General features: G+C 33.6%; 1 protein-coding gene and 1 long non-coding RNA gene across 2 annotated transcripts; both read left to right on the top strand.

Moving 5' to 3' along the window:
- The first annotated feature begins 1,038 nt into the window (after positions 1-1,038).
- Positions 1,039-1,988, top strand: LOC132739787 (uncharacterized). The gene is made up of 3 exons (XR_009627056.1): positions 1,039-1,158; positions 1,542-1,614; positions 1,939-1,988. It is a non-coding gene; the product is annotated as an uncharacterized LOC132739787 (long non-coding RNA).
- Positions 1,989-5,684: 3,696 nt separating this feature from the next.
- On the top strand, positions 5,685-14,925 carry LOC132739789 (interferon-induced protein 44-like). Its single transcript, XM_060727581.1, has 5 exons — positions 5,685-8,187; positions 9,094-9,231; positions 9,789-9,966; positions 11,837-11,970; positions 14,585-14,925. Exons 1-5 carry the CDS (start codon positions 8,065-8,067, stop codon positions 14,732-14,734), a joined length of 723 nt encoding a protein of 240 aa, XP_060583564.1. The 5' UTR covers positions 5,685-8,064; the 3' UTR covers positions 14,735-14,925.
- Positions 14,926-21,728: the final 6,803 nt, after the last annotated feature.

Here is a 21,728-nt window from a genome sequence, read left to right on the forward strand (position 1 = left end):
TATCGGATATGATAATAATTAAAGGCTCGAAGTTAAGAAAGTGACTATTGTGTACGTATTTCAATACTTGTCTTTAAATTTTGCAATATTGATCACGCTTTCTTGTCATTGTTCTTTGCGAACCAAAACATTAAAAATTGCTATGGGTTTTGTACAAAGCCCTTGCATCATGGTGGGTTGAACATTTCGACCCATCGTTCAAAAACACATAAATTTTTTTATTTTCTCTTTGGATTTTTTTTTAAAAACAAAAATTCAAACTTTGTTAAAGGGTTAATTTTTTAAAATTACAATAAATATAATCCGAAAATAATAAAAAACTAACTTTTTATTTTCATACCCCAATAAAGGGAAAATTAAACTTAATTTATCAAATTTTTAAAGGGGTTTTTTTTTTAAAATTACTAACTTCGATTTTTCTTTTTTTAATTTATCAATATTTGGGGGTCTAATAAAAAAACGTATTTAATAAAAGTAAAAAAATTATTTAAAATTTTTCATTAATTTTTCCACAGTTATTGATTTTCAACGTTCTTCAAAAATGAAATAATGGGTTTTGAATTGGCATAATTAAAATACATTATAATGCTTTTTTTCATTTGGTTTTCACCAAACCCCATTTGAGTGGATCAACCTGCTAAAATGAAATTTAAAAATGTTTTAAAAAATAACATTTTCTTTTGTTTTTTTGTAAAAAGGTAAACAAAAAAAATAATTCCGTGGGGCATTCTTAGTTAAATATTTTTTGATTTACCAAAAAAAGACAAGAATTTTGTTTCATAATTTAGCTTAAACCTAAAAATCCGAAAAAAATTTTTACAGTAATTGTTTTTGACTGCTTGATCATGGACAATTTTTATTTGTTTCATTAATTTTGAAAAATACCAAAACCACACACTTTTATTAATTATTTTAAAATTTACAAAATTATTACTGTGAAAAGGGAATTTTTTTTATGAACGTATTATCGGTTTAACCTTCGAATAATATTTATCATAAGTACTCAAACATTTCACAAATTTTAGATTGACAACCCTTGTCTGATATCGATTATCATTTAAGAGCTTTAAAACATAATTGCAGGTTTTCTGATTTGCATCAAGTACAGGATTTTTAAAGATATTGAGGTACAAAGAGGCACACATGGATAAAATTAAGGTATATTGTTTGCAAATAAAGCCATATTTTGCATACTTAGATTAAAACTGTTATGATATTACATTTTAAGTTTGTTTTCTTTCCTCTTTTTTTTAAAACAAAATTTAGAAAAAAAACAAAAGAAAAAATAGAAAAAATAAATAGATAAAGAAAAGTATAGTAAACGATTGCAATAATTGAAAATATCACTACGATTTTATAATTTGTATTTATTAATTGTTGTTTTGTTGTTGTTAATGATGTTGTTGTTGTTGTTATTATTAAAATGATTTACTTGGCTTACTTGTAGCATATTTTGACAGTCTAAATAATAAATAAATATCATAATAATGCACGATACATTAACATACACTGTAAATGTCTTCTTTTATATTTCATTTCAGAAATTGTTCAAAAAGAATAAGCAACATAACAAAGAACGACATGAGAGTATTGTCCCTGAAATTGAAGAGCAAGGTAATGTTGAATTGACTTAAGGCTTTAGTTGCTAATATACTTAACAAACGTAAAACCGGTAAAAATTATTTTATCATATATATTTGAGTTTAATAAATAGTTTAACATTTTGAAATGGTAAATGCTCACATTAACCGCACTGAATAGATTTGCCTGAATAATTAGAGTATAATATAAACTTCAAATGGTCATCTTATTTACTGAATACAATCGCTTGCTCAGTTGATTTAGTCATTAGGTAAAATATTTATGAGGAAAACAAAAGTATCCTTAATTTATAAATGCACATGAAATTGTATTTATAAAATCTCATTTTTGTTTTAGTTGTTGAACCTTGGAGGAAGTTCGAACCTGGAGGAAGCTGGTCTAAAGGGGGTATTTTGATTTTCTTTTCAAAAGGGATAAAAACTTTTGTCTTCATACGCCATTTGATCGTGGAACAGGAAATGTTTTGGCGCGAGGTGTGTTATGTGTCCCCTTGCGGCGTATTTGTTGCGTGTTTATTTGTTTTGGGTTGGTGCTGCGTGTTTGTCCCGTGTTTCTGCAATTTTATGCTTGTCTTTCTTCGGAAAAAAAGAAAAAAAACAGGAAAATAAAAAATGTCAAAAATTTTTCAAAATATCCCCAAAAAATAAAATATTTTCTTGTGCTTTACTTGGTTTATTTATATGTCTTTTAGGTAATAGAATGGGTTTTTATTGTAACCTGTGCCGACTCGGGGTGATTTTAAAAGCTTCTTTGAGTGTCGCCGCCGCCACATTTAGCCCTTAAACATGACAAAAGCGAAAAGTCGAACTACTTTGGGGTCATTTTGTTTAAAAACAAAGTCAAAAGCTGAAAATGAAAAAATCTTGAAAAACGCTCTGTGACTATTCTTGAAATAAGCAGAAATGTTTATAGATAAATTTTTGCTCAAGTTTGAATATTTTTAAAAAAGGGTAGGTCAAAAACCCTGAATAGGGGAAAACTTAACGCTAAGGGCTAGTTTTGCTAAAGCTGCCCGAAAGTCTTTTAAAAAATGTTTAAAAGATTCTAGCTAGTTAAAAAAGGTCACTAAAAGTAAAAAATTCACAAGCCAAAATTGAAAAAAATTTTTTTTTTCTAGGTTTTTTTTTAAAATATGGGTTCAGAAACAAGGTCATGCTACTGTTTTAAAATGACCTGAAAATTGGTCATACAAGATTATTTTTTTGCTCAATTTCAGATATAGGTAATATTGATCAGAAACACACATCCATGTCACAGCCGAAATATAAACCAACCTTGTTTACACTCTAGAGACTCTAGAAATAGGTCAGAAAGGTTGATGAAGACATTTTATCTCAAGTTTGAATATGGGTCATCTGGGGTAAAGAGACTAGGTTAACTCAAGAGGGATCATTTTGAAATTTGTCAAAAATGATGATAAGACGACTTGTAGGTTAAGTTGATTAAAGCTTAGTATCAGAACATAAATATTGAAAAACTTACTTAACACACTTGGGGCTTCTTTTTTTGCCCAATGTTTTGAATATTGGTCAGAAAGATTGTTTAGAGGATGTCTAGCTTAAGTTCTAAAAGGGTCAACTGAGGTCCAAAAACGGTCATATAGCCAAAATATGGAAAGAAAACACAAAAAAAAATCTTGTTATCGCTCTAGAGGTAATATGTTTGACCATTCGGTCAGAAAGGTTGTTTGTATCCATGTTTGAATATGGGTCATCTGGTGCCAAAAACTAGGTCACATAGCCCACATATGAAAAAAAAACACTAAGTCTTGTTAACACTGCAGAGGCTATTGTTTCTATCCGAACGTCCTGGAAAATGGCCGAAAAGGTTGTTTGGATAATTTCAAGCTCAATTTTGAATATAGGTCATATGTTGTCAAAAGCTAGGTATCGCAGCTAAAAAATGGATCAACCAATACCCTGGATATTAGTCAGAAATGTTGGAATGTAGATTTCTAACTCATATTTTGAAATGGACTATCAAGGCTCAAAAACTAGGCCACATAGCCAAAATATAGAGAAAAAAACATTGTTTGCAGTGTAAATGTGATATTTACATTCTTAGATATTTGCCAGCAAAGTTGTTTAAATGATTTATATGTCAAATTCGAATACGGATAATCTTGGGTCAACAATTAGGTTACATCCATATATATGAATTGCCTTAATTACATTTATAATAATAAATTTTATGAAATTCTATCTGTTTTTCAATTTTTGCTTACAATATTAATCAAAAGCCTTTAGTTAAGCAGGGGAAGCGGTATAATGGTCATTATGACCCTCTTGTTGGGAAAAACAGAAATGTGTACAAGTGTGTACATTCATACCATGTTCTCTGTCTTTACTTTTTTACATTATTGTCAAGTTACTTGCTTCATAACTTCAAGCAAATATATATCATGTTTTGAATAAATGTATCATACAATTGAAAATGATAGTATACAAGAACATGCAAACACTGCAGTTTTCTCTTTTTTCAATTCCATAAATATAAACTAATTGCACGAGTGAATGACATAGAAACCTAAAGAGAAGTAGCATGTAGCATCATTATATAAAGGATAACTCAATGCAAACGTTTGACAATGTAACAATGCAAAAACAGATGAAAAGGGAAAAATACAACAGTTAGAATAAGCGAAATAAAACAAAATTGGGCATATTGCATCATCTGTTTGCAAGTGTGGAAATGTGTGTAAAAACGCCAGGGGACTGAAGATCCACCAAGCGAGATCAAAGTGCGGTCAGCATCTACAGCATGAGCAGTGCAAAGGGTCACACCTAAGTGAGACGCAGGAAGACTCCAGCCAGGATAGTCACCATAGTGCTGAAGAAATCCAATCTCATGATGAAGGGGCTGACAGCCAGTATCCCAGTTAGATGGAGAAGCAAGCAATACAGACAGCAACACCCAGTCACGTGATGAACCTAGTCAGCGACAACAACCCACTACAGAACGGAAGCCGCAAGTCAAGTGGCCTACACAGGGAGACAAGAAATAATGGCAGCTGTTTGATGGTGACCTTGATACTATACTCAGTGTAGCTATCCAAGGCGAAGTAGACAGGAAAATACGCACACTCTAAGCTATCACGTATGCAGTTGGGAAGGAGAGGTTTGGCATTTAAGAGAGGAAAGCCCCAAAGCCCTTCAAACCAAATCGCAGGGACATGGAGATAAAACGCCTAAGAAGGGAACTGCGTTCATTTAGAAAGCAGTATAAAAGAGCGACTGAACAAGAGAAGATTAGTCTCAGCGAGTGAAGGGACATCATCAGAAAGAAGCTAAAGAGCCTGACCACAGCTGAGAGGCTGAGGAAAGGCAGGCAGAAAAGAGAGAGACAGAGAGCAGCGTTAATCTCCAACCCGCACAAGTTCTCCAAAACCCTGCTCAGTGATGAGAAGTCAGGAAGACTGACAAGCAGCAAAGAGGAAACGGAGGAGTACCTGAAAACAGCACACGCTGACTCCCAGAGAGAAGATCCATTAGGGGAATGCTCGCAGATACGCCCAGTGGACCCACCTACACATCCATTTACGTTGACTGAACCAACACTGAGAGACGTTCGTGAGGTGGTGAGGAAGGCCCGATCAATGTCAGCCCCAGAACCAATTGGGATCCCTTATAAGGTCTACAAGAACTGCCCGAAGCTGTTGAAGAAACTGTGGTACCTCATCAAGATTGTCTGGTGTAAAGGAACAGTACCTGATTTCTGGAAGGAAGCATAAGGATGCCTAACACCTAAGGAGAAGAAGTCGGAAAACATCAGCCAGTTCCGAACAATATCCTTGCTGAGTGTAGAGGGCAAGATATTCTTCTCAATTGTCGCCAAGAGGATATCTGCCTTCATGACAGAAAATGATTATGTCAACACCGCAGTCCAGAAGGGTGGCATTCCAGGCTTTTCAGGATGTCTTGAACATACTGCAGCAATAACACAGCTCATCAGAGAAGCAGGCTTCAACAACAGTGACCTCACAGTAGTTTGGTTAGACCTTGCCAACGCCTATGGATCTATTCCACACAAGGTGATTGAACATGCCATAGACCACTGTCATATCCCAGAGAAGATAAAGATGCTGATACGAAGCTACTACAGCAATGTTCGTCTTAGATTCAGCACTCCAGACTTTACCACTGACTGGATCAAGGTAGAAAGGGGTATAGTTACAGGATGCACAGTCTCAGTCATCTTGTTTGTCTTTGGCATGAATCTTATCTTGAAGGCAGCAGAACAGGAGACAAGGGGTCCCAAGATGACATCTGGCATAAGGATGCCTCAAACCAGAGGGTTTATGGACGATATAACCATAACAACAGAATCCTACATACAAGCAAGATGGATTCTTGGTGTTCTGGAAAAAACAGCATCCTGGGCAAGAATGAAGTTCAAGTCAAGAAAGTCAAGGTACCTTGTACTCAGGAAGGGGAAGATACTGCCTCATGTGGACCGGAAGATTCAAGGCAAAGACATCCCGAGGATCATAGACAATCCTATCAAGTGCCTTGGGAAGTGATTTGATACTACCCTAATATACAAGGAAGCTATCGATCAGCTCCAGGTTAGTCTGAGCCAGAATCTGAAGACTAAAGACAAGACAGGACTCCCAGGAAAGTTTAAGGTGTGGATCGACCAACACTCACTACTACCAAGGCTTAGCTGGCCCTTGATGCTGTATGAGATCCCAACATCAACAGCAAAATCCCTAGAGCGTAATATAAAAAAGCACATTCGGAAGTGGTTTGGCTTCCCGCAATGTTTTACAAGCCTAGGTCTGTACACTGCAACAGGGGAACTGCAGCTACCAGTCTCTTCATTGGTCGAATAGTTCAAGGTCTCCAAGGCTCGCTTACTTATGACACTTAAGGACTCTCCTGATAAATGCATTCGAGGAGCCGGTATCGAGCTAAGGATTGGTAGAAAGTAGCCAGTCAGCCAAGCAGTGGAGTCAGCAGAGTCACGCCTCAGACATGCTGACATTGTTGGTACCACAACTGTAGGGCACCTTGGCCTTGGATTGGTTGAACGTCAGAGGTACTCAACAACATCCAGACAAGACAGAAGATCTACGATTCAGGCCGACATTAGGAAGGGTGAAGAGGAGCGAAGAATGGCACAACTGGTACAGATGGGGAGTCAAGGAGCATCTACCATGTGGAATCTACCAGAGAGAAAACTCAACTGGTCAGATATCTGGCAGATGAAGCCAATTCGTATAAGCTTCCTTCTCCGCAGCGTGTATGATGTTCTACCGACACCAGTTAATCTCCATCGCTGGAAACTAATCGATGATCCATCGTGTTCTCTATGTGGCAAGAGAGGAACACTGGAGCATGTTCTTAGTTCTTGCTCAACAACGCTGTCACAAGGCCGTTACAGGTGGAGGCACGATGGAGTCTTAAGGCAATTAGCAGACATCCTCGAGAGGGAAAGACAGAAGAGTGGGGTCCTGCAGTCATCAAAGACCTGGGGGATGAGAGTAGACCTGGAAAAGCGACTTTTTTCCAAGAGATGGTCCAGACAACTCTGTGACATAGTATTGTGGGCCCCCCAGGACAAGAAGATTGTGCTCATTGAACTGACGGTACCTTGGGAAGAGAGGTGTGACGAGGCTTACGAACGTAAATCAGCCAAGTACACCCCGTTAACTGAAGACTGTAGAAAGAAAGGATGGAAAGCCTGGCTTTTCTCCGTAGAAGTCGGGACCAGGGGCTTCCAAGCTAAGTCATTTTGGAAGATGCTGACCGAGATAGGAATAACTGGCCATCAGAGAAAGCAAGCAATCCGCTCAATCAGTAGTGCAGCTGAAAAGGCATCTTGTTGGTTATGGCTTAGGAGAGATGAAAAGAGCTGGTGCTAACTGTCAACACACAGTGGTTTGATCCCCACTGTGGCCCCACTATATTAGAGTGTCCTAGGTATAACGGGGCGAAACACTCGATTATGTATGGCACCTACGCTGACGATGTTGACAGTTCATTTTGCAGTACATTACTGTATGAAAAACATATGTTAAAACACCTTTTCTTTTTATACTGAGAAATGTCAAAATGCAAATTATTTAAACATTCTGATATCAATTTGATCTCCTAGTGATTTATGTCGGCAATGTAAAATTACGAATTGTTTCTCTGTGATTTCTATAATACTCCGATTCCTCGGCAAATTAATTGAATAATATGCTGATTTTAAAATTGTTATTCTTGTTAATACGTTGTACTAAACTGAGGGTTTCTGCTGACATCTGTACAATAAACAAAACTATTTGAAGTCACCCAACACAATTAAAATAGATTCAATGTCCTTAAGCATTCGAATATATTAGTTGTAAAGTTATAAAGTTTGTACCCGTAACATGTGATGATATTGTTTCCTTTGCATTGAAAGTACCACGAGCGTCTTTTAGAAACTATACAGCAGCATGAAACCGAAGAAGAAGGAATTGAAAGGATCCGAATTATGCTGTTGGGTCAAGTCAAAGCAGGGAAGTCCTCATTTATAAACACTGTAGCTACAATAGACAGGAATCGAATGGCACAGGTCACACGCGCTGGAGCAGCTGACGGAAGCTTGACAAATGAGGTATTAATGTTCATCGTTCGTTGATAAATTGGTTATAATAAATTATCTTTTTATAAGGTCTACAATATAAAATATCTTTGATAAACGACTACATCTGTGTCTAGCTTTACGTGATAATTGTACGCAATGTATGTAGCTAATTGCTTATGTTAAACATTATTTCTTCTACCAAACTTGTACGTGCATTGAACTTGCCGGGAAGGGCTCTTGAGATCTTCTGCCACCAAGATATTCACAAACAAAGTGCCCAAGAACCAATTGAAATATTTTAATATTTAGGAAATAATGACCAACACAAAGTAATGAGATATATCAAAGGAAAATCAAACATTCAAACTTAAAAATAAATAGATGACTCAAAATTTGATAAGAATCACTTATGGTTAAACATTTGATTAAGGTCTAGAATTGTTTCATTTAACATCAGCTTTGTGACAAATTAAAAGGAATGAGCCGACCACTGTTCTATATTCCCTAATTAATTTATGTGGCGCAGCCATATTTGTAAGCCAAACCAAATGCTAGCTTTGAAATAAACTTTACCCTTGCCAAGACTGGGTTTTAACGAATGTTCCATGAATGCACAGCAGCTTTGGAACACGGTTTAAAGGGTATCACTTTTCCTGTGGGAGATACTGATCTTGTTATCCACAGACTTTGTCATCTTCGGATTTTTCATGTTTCATAAATATATTTTCAGTACTTTTTGTATGTCACAGGATCAAATATCATGGACGGACTGTGGACGAACATATGGACGAAGGGTAAATTCGGTTTAACCGGAAGTGGACTTATAATCGACCTGCATGAAAAAACACCCATCTTGGGTTTACCCCTTTCAAACTTATTGTAGTAGATATTACTTTGCTAATTTTTCTGTACCTCATGTAACTCAAATATCTTTAGCTGAAGGAATATAGACCAAGGGACGCATTAAAGAAGATCTGCATATTGGATACGATGGGTTTAGAGACCAACATGAGTGGTTTGAATGTGAAAGATATCCCATATCTTGTGCATGGAAATATTTGCCCTGGTTACAAGGTATGACAAAGGGAAACAATCTCATTAATGATAATTTGATTTGATTTCTCTATAAATGTATATAGTTAAATGTCACACTGAACGATTATGTCTTTATTCAACACTACATTAAATTAATTTGATAAATTAGTATTTAATTGATTGAAATTAAACGATACAAAAGGTTTTTCAAAATTCTCAGTGTCTTTGTTACTTGGTCCTAACTTTCAATGGTACTTTGAAATAAAATATCGCAGTCGACTGTGAGTTTTTCCAACAGTGGTAAGTATTATCGCCAACATTTGTTAGTCAAAGATTATCAGAAAGTCAATGTGCAAATTTTCTTGCACGAACAACACAGCAACGAAAAGTTAATTAAACAGGTCTATTTTACAATTTGCAAAAACTTAAACAAAATACTTACACATATAAACAGTTTTGTAGATTATTAGACACAGAAAAGCGTTGTTTCAGAATCTTGATAAACGCAACTAAAAACAAAACAGCAAAATTATATTAAAGCAAACATGATATAAAAGTAACATGTATATTTAATTTTGTTTTTATTTTACATTAAGTTTAATCCTGCATCACCCATTTCACCAAAGAGCGACTATTATAGGTCTGATCCTAAAATGTGCGATAAAGTGAACTGCGTTGTGTATGTAGTGGACGCTAATATTCTCGGACAAGATAATGTTTCAGGTGAAACCAAACAGATAGTTAAGGATGTTCACGCTGAATTAAGCCCAGAAGGTATATAACAAGAATCAATTTATTCAGTCAGTGTACAATGATTTGATTAATTTCATACGACAGAGTCCACGTAGGGATATATATCAATTGTGAATGATTCTTCTTCCTATTTTTTCTTTGTATTATCATTATTATTACAATTATCATTATCATAAAATCATCATTATTCTAATCATTATTATTATTATTATTATTATTATTATTATTATTATTATTGTTGTTGTTGTTGTTGTTTTGTTTCTTTTCTATAATTTTGAGTTATTGTATGTTTCATTATTACTTATTTTGTTATTTTTGTCGTGATAAATATAGAAAAGATATTTCAAGTATAAACATCATATAAAGAAAAGGGCCATTGAATAAAAAATGCAATGCACAGGAATAATAACTTGATCCATCTAGGCATTGTCTTTGTTATTGTTATGCTTAATTTACATCCTGAACATGTCTCGCACATCACAGTGCTCAGAATATCTACTCGAAACTTAATGTGTTGATGGATCTCATAGAGGACCAGTGACCAGCAGACTAGCAGATTTATAAAATCTTTATATTTCACTCTTTTAAGTTTGTACTTTTAGTTTATTTACATACATACCATTTGTCAAGACATTAACTCATAAAACTTTAGAGATATTGATAAGAAACTTCATTGGATGAAAAGACTAGAACGACAACTATCAACATCATTATTGTTGGAGTAATTGCTATTTCTGTCCCCCGCCTTTTCGAAGAAAAAAGGGGATTTTAGAAATAGGCTCCATCCGTCTGTCTGTCCGTCCTTCCATCAGTCCGTCCGTCCGGTCTATAACTTTGTCATTTATGAAAGAATCTAAAATAACTTGGCATAAATGTTTGTTATAATAAGACGATGTGTCATGCGCAATAAGCAGATCCCTACCTCAAGGGTCAAGATCGCACTTGCTCAAGGTCAACATTGTCTATTTGAGGGTAAATGTCGTGTCCGGTCCATAACTTTCTTATATTTGAAGGGATTTTGTAAATACTTGCCAGAATTTTTCACAATAATAAGATGATGTGTCATGCGCAACAACTGGTCACCTACCTCCAGGGTCAATGTCACACTTGGAAATCAAATATTAACACAGTCTGTTACAGGGTAAATTTTGTGTCCGGTCCATAACTTTTTCATATATCAAAGGATTTTGTAAATACTTGCGTGAAAAGTCACTATAATAAGACGATGTGTCATGCGCAACACCTGCATCCCTACCGCCAAGTTCAAGGTCACACTTAGAGGTCAAAATTTAACACAGTCTGTTACAGGGTAAATTTTGTGTCCGTTCCATAGCTTTTCCATATATCAAAGGATTTTGTAAATACTTGCGTGAATAGTCACTATAATAAGACGATGTGTCATGCACAACACCTGCACCCATACTTCCATTGTCAAGGTCACACTTTGTCAAAGCTTATCATGATGAATTTTTAAATTCCATGTTTAATTTTATTTCTTAAAATAAAATAAATTTATTGTTGCATTTGTAGATGTAGCATTGATCATAATTTTGGACTGAAAGTCCTGACATCCATACATCATTTTTTTTTTTGGAATAGCGAAATTTTATGCTTTATAAAAAATTCCCAGAGGCGGGGGACGTTGGTAACTCTGTTAATTTGCATCATTTCATGCTATAACTATATATTTGTGAGAGATTTTAGCTTAATATCTGCTAAATTTTAAGTTAAAAAGATCTCAGAATTTCATGGTTGATTATAAATGGCTAAAATTGTTTATCGATTTTATGAAACAAAGACACAAACTCATCGGCATGTGTAGTGTTTGTAACTTAAAAATGATTATGTTAAAACGATGAAGCAAGATGATTGCATTTTTTTCTATTTACAGATATTGCAACTTTTGTAGTGTTAACCAAAATTGATGTACTGTGTCAATCGGTTGCAACAAATGTAACAAATATATATACGAGTGAAAAAGTCAAGCAAGCTGTTAATCTGGCCGTGGAGTTATATAAGGTTCCGGTAAATACATGCTTTATATTTAAAAGTACTTTACTGAGGAATTTTGACATAACGGCACTTGAAATTTTTTTTGCTTTAAATGTTCCATTTGATGTAGGTCCAGACCAATAACTTGCGTGCTAAATTACATGTTTTTGCTTACTGTTTTTATTTCAGAATATTTATTTCAATTGCGGGAAATAACCAAAATATTAAACTACTGAAAAAAAAAACATTATTATTTAGTCAAATTAGACAATACTCATTTTGGATTTTAGTAAACTATTCTACGGTCATCTTAGAATAAAACAAATAAAACTGTTTTCTCTATTCAGAATGACAATAATTTTGTTATTCAGTTCCATATAACTATACCTGTGTTTAATGAGCCGTTGAGTTGTAAAAACACGTGTAAATGATTATGTCACAACACCTATTTTATGTCAGATACATTGACACTCTCCTGTTTGACCTTGCTATTTCTATCATTTCTAACATGTAATAAATCTGGTTTTCAGCAAAGAATAAAAATAATACTGATTTCAAAATATTTCTTTTGAAATAAGAATATTTATTTATATCGTTTTTAATCTACATGTACAGTGAATCGTGCATTTAGCAACCGCGCAAAGGAAACACCCCCAAACGGTCGCTTAATGAAACGGTCTCTTAACCCTTTTCCCCATGAGCATATTGTGAAAAATGGCCGTTTTCAATGAAATGCCTCCTGTTACAAGTTCAAACTGCTAAGAAACTATGAAAAATGCTTCAATACTAATCAAACTTGGCACAAATGTTGACTGGACCATTGCCTTTGTAACGACATGCTCAGTCTTAAATTTCCTGTTACCATGGCAACGAGGGGGCATCTCAAAATTGCCAAAAATCAATATTTTGCCTCGATTTTTTCCATCAAAATTTATTTCAAAGTGCTGCAACTTCTCAAGGGATTGAGATAGAGTCAAAGGCTTTTCAGCGTTGGTTACACGTTACAATATGATCGACCTGGGATCATTTTTAGCCTCTCAAAAGTCCAAAATTTTCTTGAATTTTTCATCCCCTTCTGGCAACCCCCTGATGTATCTTTTAGATGGGGGGCGGCGTCGAAAAATTGCTCATTTTTTTAGCAACATTTCTCAAACGAAAACATCTGTTTGGGGAACAAATAGGACATTTTTTGAGGCCTAAAAAAGGGGGGGGTCGAAAGTACGTTGTTTCGCGAATATATGAGGTAAAGGGTTAAGAGAAAGTATGATAATGAACATTATACCATACGTCGAGCTTCAGTGAGGACGATTATCTTGCATACAATAGTACATGTCGTATATACGTTGTCAATTTGTATTGTCTATGTCAGACATTTTTATAAAGTTTATGTATCTTGTACCATGAGTCAGACATCATCTCCGTACAGGAAACACATAATTTCTAATGCTCATAATTATAGAGTTCATGAATGAGCAAAAAATCCTTATTCAACGATTTCCTTTCATATATCGCTTTAGCACTTTATCTATATTCAAGACTGTCCCCATATTTAACCTGTAAACGAAATATTTTTTATGGTATATAACAATAATTGTATCAGGGGTAATAAACACATGTTAATTGGGGGAACTGATTATTTGAAGTGTGATATGTTCGTGAATATTATAACATCAGATAAAAGAAACGTTTTTTTGTGTAAATATTGACTATAATTTTTCATTCCTTACAAACGGGTATGCAAAATTATTTATTTGACTTAAGATAGATCATTCTAAATGCATTACCTCCACTTTGAATACCGGTAGTATTCATACAGGCTAAAATCATTGTCAACTGCATTGATTCTGAGGAGCGTGGGTACAGACCCCAGAAGGGGCAACTATATGTTTTCTTTTTTTACTTTTTTATCATTATCTACATACATGTATCTCTTAAATCTCTTATGGAAAGACAAAAGTCTTTGATTTTAATTTAATAATTCTTGTAGGTTTTTGTTTGCTAAATAATGCCAAATGTTATAGCAAATATGATACGACATATATTCATATATATCTAAAAAGAAATAAAACTACACGGTAAAAGTATTTTATATTTTGAAACATCAACCAATATACTTAAAAAAGGCAAATTTTGGAAACAGCTTCTCATTGTAGTAAAATGTTAGGGATATTTTGAATAAGGTTTTTACAAAGGAAAATGGTCAAATAAATGCTTAAAGTGGATGGGGTAGGGTAACATTTTTCTACATATTTTTAATATTTCGTTTCGAAGCAATCAGTTTGCTTGTGTAATTTGTTACCTGCAAAAGGTTGTTATCTGTTTTTTACCAATGGGCAATGGAAGAAAAACATTTTTCATAATGATGATACTATAAATTATTTGGAGTTTCGTTTCCTCATTTCTGAAAAAAGAGCTCATCTTATAGCAAAAGTTTAGTTAAAAAAACCTCCAACACTCATTTTGTTTAAATTTGCATGCAGTTGATCTTTAGGCATATAACTGTCTTATCTTGTCAATTTCACAGTTCTATATAGTACCCATTAGGGGTTATCTACCTAATTTTTAATCAGTGCAGACATTTCAATAGTAAAAAAACTTTGTGTATAATTAAATGTCAAACGATCTTATCTTTTACTTTTTTCTTTAGAAGCAGAATATTTTCCCTGTAAAGAATTACGAACACGAATCGGCGAAAAACATTAATGCTGAAATTCTGATACTATTGGCTCTGAGACAAATGGTGAACTTTGGAACAGATTTCCTCAACCATGGAACTGGATTTTCATCCAGATTTTAGTAAACTACAAGTTCTTGTGCACGAAAATAAGTAACATTTAACTGCAAAATATATCCGTAGGAAATCAAAGAAATCAACTGAGGTCAAAAAGCCTATAAAATAATATATGTGTTTCTCTTGTAGATATAATTGTACCTTTGTAAAAAAATCAAATAAAACTGTTTTCTCTTTTCAGAATGACATTAATTTTATACTTTCGTCCCATCTAACGATACCTTTGTTTAATGGCTCGTTGAATTGTCAAAACATGTGTACAATGATTAGGCCGTAACACTTATTATATGTGAGATTTATTGTAGCAAATCTGGTTTTCAGCAAAGAATAAAAAATGATACTGATTTCAAAATATCCTTTTTGAAATAAGAATATTTATTGATATCCGTTTTTTAATCAGCATGTACGTTGAATCGTGTATTTAGCGACCGCGCATAGGAAAACACCCAAACGGTCGCTTTATGAAACGGTCTCTTAAGACAAAGTATGATAATGATCATTATACCATACGTCGAGCTTCCGTAAGGGCGATTATCTTGCATACACTAGTACATGCTGATAAAGGCATTTTGTCAAATTACATGTTCTTCTTTGGAGGCTGAAGTTACTTAACAGTATGTAGTACTCGCTCGATTTAACAATAACCCGATATTTTAAAACTCTTTTTTTTTGTCAAGATTCCATACCCCCTTCTCCTTTAATTTCCTAAAAATATTAATTATATAAATTTAAGATTTTTTCACAATCTTTTTTTTAAACCCGCACATTGTTGGTTCCAAGAAAAACAAATGGACATTTGTACTAAAACGGGGGCAACGCTTAATCAACCCCCTTAAAACTTAGTCTTAGCACCCCCCTTTTTTGTTAAAATAAAACGCATTGTTTTCCCCGCCCATAATTTTGACGGTGGCATTTTTGTTTAAAATTTTTGGGCCATGTACCCGATTTTAAAATTAAACCCCCCCGGGTTACGGCTAAAAATAAAATCGAAATAAAAACTTCCGTCCCATTTCTATAATGTAAAGTATCCCCCTTCGGTGACTCGCAGCATGTCATATGAATGAATGAAAACCGGTACAAATTTTACGCTGGGAAGGCGTTAAAAATACAAAACAAAAACATATACTTAAATTCGTTAATTTATTTCTTACGTTTGTATCTTCTACAGAAAATTACTAATTATTTTAGTAGACAGTGCGTTATGTATGTATTTGTTTGCTGAGCAAGACTGGTTATTTCAATTCGAAAGCTATAAAAAGGTGACCTTAACATTGTGAAAATCCAAAAAATCTATTTATAGAAGAAATTTTTGTTTTGAGTCTGAAACTGTTTTAGAAAATATATTTTAAAAATAACAAGTCGGGCAAAATGGACTTAAAAATATTTAAACGGATTAGAGACAGAACAAATACAGCTAGGTGTGAACTTTTGTAAGGAAAACGAATTGAGTGTATTCGATTGTCTGCATTTCTTATAGCATGATATACCATTTGCAACGAAACATGTAATGGACATTTTGAAAAATACAGTTGATGAAACTTTTGTCAAGGGTATATTTACATATGTATTTTTATATTTATTACCATGATTAGTTGTTAATATTTGTAGAAACTTAATATAGATTATCATCGTATATTATTAACTACATACAAAACAATGTTGCACTACTGGCATGCCACATTACACTAATTGAAAGTCTTTTTTGTAAAGGAATAAGTTTAAGAAATTTCGTAAATAACATCCATATTCTTCAGAGTTTAAACACATTGCCTGCTTCTGTTGACAATTCCTTTCTGTACAACCTACCTTGAAGGGTCCTCTTTGCACAAAATGAGAAGCAGTCTTTGCACAAATTGAGAAGCAAAGATATGTCCGTGAGAATTCCGCACTGCATAGTCAATTATTGGACCGGCGTTTTGTTCTTTCTCTATATAAAGTGAATGATTTTTGGTAAAAAAACATATTCTAATGCATACCGTTCAAGCACAAATAGTCTGTTTTCGTTTCAAATTCATGTTGTACAAAGCCCTAACCCAAACAATATGTCCTGGAGATTTCAGCGTGGCATGGTAATTTTTGTTAACGACGATTTGTTCTTTGTCTTTAAAAAGTGTATTGAAAACACCACATTCTAGAGTCAGTCGTTAAAATACAAGTTGTCTAATTCCGCTGCAAAATCGTTTTGTACAACTTTTGAGGGACCCAAACAATATTTCCTTGAGATTTCCGGTTGGTATGGCCATTTATAAGTAAAAACGTCTTAGAAATATCGTAAACACATCCATATTATACAGCCAACAGTTAAAACATAATTTGTTAAATTCCAAGATGTTGATATTGCCGTCGAATTAAAAAATGTTCCGGTAAGAACATGCCTTATACATTTTTACCCTTATGAATCGTTCATATCAAAAGTTGAATATAGAACATGCATGTCATAAAATCGGATGGAAATTTGACATCTTTCATCTAAACAACTTTTCGCTTTTCAATACCACTAGCCTATGATAATCCTAACTGCGATCTATGCAAACTTATATAAAATTGTAAAATGAAATAATACAATACACATTTATCCCAAAATTGAATACAATACATTTATTTCAAAAATTGAAGAAAAGAATTTCAAAAAGTCGTCGAAAATTATTTTTTAAAGTCATCAGAGCAATACATGTATATTTAAATTTGAAACAATTATATTTTAGTTGCTTTTAATTTCTCATTTTAACCAAAACATGGACCACTATATAATACTTTCCGGTGTTTACATGAGAAACTTGAAGTTTATTAATTTGTCATAATTTAAATAAACGTTTCAATTTGATCAGGTAATTAGACAACATTACCTTTGTTCATTGGCTAATGTCTTAACGTGGTCGTTTTATTATTGTTTTAGGAACAAAATATTTTCCCGATAAAGAATTATCATAGCGAAACGGAACGGGACACCAATAAAGAGATTCTGATACTATTAGCACTGAGACAGATGCTGTACTTTGGAACAGATTTCCTCAATGCTACGACCAGCGAAGAAGAGATATTGTACCAACGTTGTACTGACGTTAGACCCTGACGTTTGGTAAACGTTGGCAGACAGTTGTATTTGAAAGTATTTTAGACGTCAGAAAACGACGTCTATTCAATGTCATAACATGACTATCATCCAACCTTTTCTGACCATAATCCAACACTTTCTGATCATTTTCTGACCATAATCCAACCTTTTTCTGACCATTATTTCGATATATTCTAACCCTTTCTGACCATTATCATATATAATCCAACCTAATCTAACCAACCTTTTCTGACCATGATTTAACCTTATTCCAAACTTTTTGGAATATGACTTTTTTATTTTAAAGCTCTTTAACAGGGTAAACAAATAAGCTTATTTTAGCAAGTTTTATTCAACACGGAATCACATGTACAAAGCAATAAATGTGGTACTTTAACAAATGCAAGATATAAACAACTTTTTTTGAAACTATTAAACTTGACATTATGTACTACAACAACGCTTCACGTATTCGTAAAGCATGTTTTAGATAGACAAAAATATTCATAAACTTTAACACTGACATTTGGATGGTAAACATCCATGCACGTTTCATTCTTATATCACCAAGGCTTATTCCCGACTGAACCGATCTCCCTGAGGTTGACATTTTCCAATCAACCATCCAAATCACTGATTGTATATTTGTCTTTGTATTTTATAACTGAATCAAGATCTCAATGTTAAATGGAACAATATTGTGAATATATACAATACTGTTCATGATTCTTAATTAACATTCTTCATTCGTCCACCTCTTCTATGGCGATATGGGGAATACTTTAAGGATGTCATGGTCTGAACTTTTACTGTCTCAACCTGAGATTTCATCACACTAAATTAAAAAAATCAGTTAAAATTGCAAGAAATAAATCCCTTTTACATATTACAATAAAATGAAATTATGACAAACCCTTACAACTACTTAAACAAGAAGATGTTTTTTTTTTAAATTAGATTTAAACCATGCAGTTTATTGTACCTATATATCTATGATTTTGATAAAAATGGTTTCGTGAATTTCAATAAAAAGATCAGAGTTAATAAGGTCACTGTTATAACTGTAATTTTCATCTTCCTCCTCTGAACTGTCGAAAGATGTTGAATTTTCATAATTTTCACAATTTCTGATATTTACGGAAAGACGAAACAATATTATTATTATTTTCAAAGCACGTTTACGAATACAACCTTATATAATGTTTAATCAATTATTTTCATTCAGTATGTGATAAAGTTTTTTTTCTTCAGAAATTGAAGTCAGAAATTACGATTTTTAAAATTGAACATTGACCTTGCTAACTATAGCATTTTCAGAATGTTTATAGCACTCGACCGTTTCGTTAAAAAATTGTTTTAATTATGAGTATTTAGTGTCTACTGTATATAATGATTTCACAAATAAATCAGGTTTATTTAAGTAGAATAGACTTAACATTTTGCGGCCATAAACGTTTTAAAATCTAACCATTTGATGCAGGGATGTTTGTATAATATTTTAGGCAAAATCAAATTACTATTTACTTCAATTTTCATCATGTCTTAAACAACAGATAAAGCCTAATGTTTCTAAGAGCTCTGCTTATAAACTTTTAATTTTCGGTTAATATATGCAATTGAGCATATTTTCCTAGCGTTGTTGTACCTTTCAGAATATTTTTTTTTCTTAACTTGTAACATAAGTTTTGATTTTCTCTTTTATGAAGCTGTGATTAAATTAATGAACAATTATTTGTGTGAAATGTACGATGCCATGAAATACTCTACAATGATATTGATAATGAAACAAAAAATGTGGTTCAAAAATGTTTTTTCCAGGATTTGAACCAGGGTCTTTACACTCGCGAAACGAACACTTTAACACTACGCTATTGCGCTGAACGGATAATATGTTTATATATAAAGGTGGTGAAAGATTATGTTACGAAATGTATGCTTTTGTTAGATAAATTGACACCCCTTTTTGTCTAAATTGATGTAAACAAATAATGAAAGGTAAAGCGAATTTGAGCAGTAAATTTTTTAGTTTCAACTAGTTGTTTTTGTAACAGTGACGGTTGTTATATTATACTAGACACAGATACAAACACTTAAACTTAATGCAGGTGGAACTTGGTATATAGATGTCAATTTTTAGCCGGGTTAAGGGATGTGTTCTACTATTTTATGTCCATTTATATACATAATTTTCTGTGATATATATCGTGCAGCACTCGATCGCAGAGTAAAATTAAACAAGAGCACATCTGTCTTACCTGCAACTAACAGATATGCGTGCAAAGAAATAACGTTTGTGTCTGAAAATTAAATTAGTATTTACAAAATGGAACGTTGCAACCATTCTAAACTAAATCTAGGTCAGTACACAGTACCGAAACTATCAAAAAAGTATATTCTTTCATTTTATCTTTCTATCATTGTACTTCCCTTTAATATATAAATATATAGTTTACTTGTGAAATTTGAAACAATTTCATGATTGTTTGTTTTGTTTGTTTGGATTTTACGTCACATCGACACAGTATAGGTCATAGCGCGACGTTCCAGCTTTACTGGTGGCGGAAGATATCAGGTGCCTTTCCGTGCATTACGAACGCCCACCTGTGTAGAACCACCGATGCTAGCTGGATAGCTTCCTCACATGAAAGAATCCAAAGCCCATATCGGGATTCGAACCCACAGCGGTGAGGGGCAAGTTAATTCATATGTAGGAACGTAGTTGATAGAAAAACCAGCGACAAATATCTTGTCTCGTTTACGCACATTCGCAATCATTTACATACGCAATAAATATATTTACAAATCATGGCTTGATACAATCTGCTTGTTTATTTTACGTGGGATATTCCCTTTGATACCCGCTGAATCATTCACATTAGGCCATGTTTTCATGTGCAAATAAAAGATATTGTCGTATGGCCTCTGCAGATAGTTTTGAACAAATTGTTATTCAAAACCTCATAATATTTTTGCAAACTATGATTCGATACGAAGGTTTTTGCTTGATATTAAAATACCATTTTGGGACATAACTGAATAAACAACATTCCAATGACATTGATAAAATATTTTTCAGGTTAAGTAGTTGATATAAGAGCATTATCAGTAACTTGAATTCCAGTATAATAAAGAATTTTCTAAGTATTGTCATGCCAAAATTTCATATATAGCAGTTTAGGAAATACGCCAATTAATTGCTATTATTGCATTTTTTTAACAAAAAATATGGGGCATGTGAATAAGTTATTCAGTTCCTTGTAATCCTTATCGTATATGATATGAGACGCGCCATGACAAAACCAACATAATGGGTTGGCGACCAGCATGGATCCGGACAGCCTGCGCATGTGTTCGCTATCAGTTTCTCTACTTGTAATAGGGTTTTTAAGCAAACAGCATGTATCCAGATTAGAATGCGCGGATGCCTGGAGCCAAGCTGGTTGCAAACGCGCTATGTTGGTTTTGTCATGGCGCGGCTCATATGTTTAAAGTTGCGTTTCTTACAGCGAAACGATTGATAATTGAATGCAATATATATTTTAAAAGTGTCCAAGAATTTACAAATTTACAATATCTTTCTTAAGAAATCACGATATGTGTTGGTTGTCCCAGCTTATCGTGGATTTTGCTTCGTTTGAGTTCCAGTCGATATCATGCTGCTCTCATATATCAAACTCACTAAAAAGATGTAGGAATTGATTTATGGAAATATAAATTGGGCGCGGTTCCTTACAAATGTTAAAATATGCGTATCTGCTGTGACCCAAATAAACGTTTTAGAATCAGTATATGCGTGTTCAATAAAGTCATGTTGGCATTATGTGCCAATATCACCAATTGTTTTACAGAATATAACTTTAAGTCACCAGTTTAAAAGTTTTTGCGGACTTTTGAATAGTGGCCCTTGAAATAACAGCATATTAAAATGACAATGTTATAGTACAT

This window comes from Ruditapes philippinarum, unplaced genomic scaffold (genome assembly GCF_026571515.1).
Source record: "Ruditapes philippinarum isolate M1 unplaced genomic scaffold, ASM2657151v2 ctg3217_1_1_1_1, whole genome shotgun sequence".
Classification (NCBI taxonomy): domain Eukaryota; kingdom Metazoa; phylum Mollusca; class Bivalvia; order Venerida; family Veneridae; genus Ruditapes; species Ruditapes philippinarum.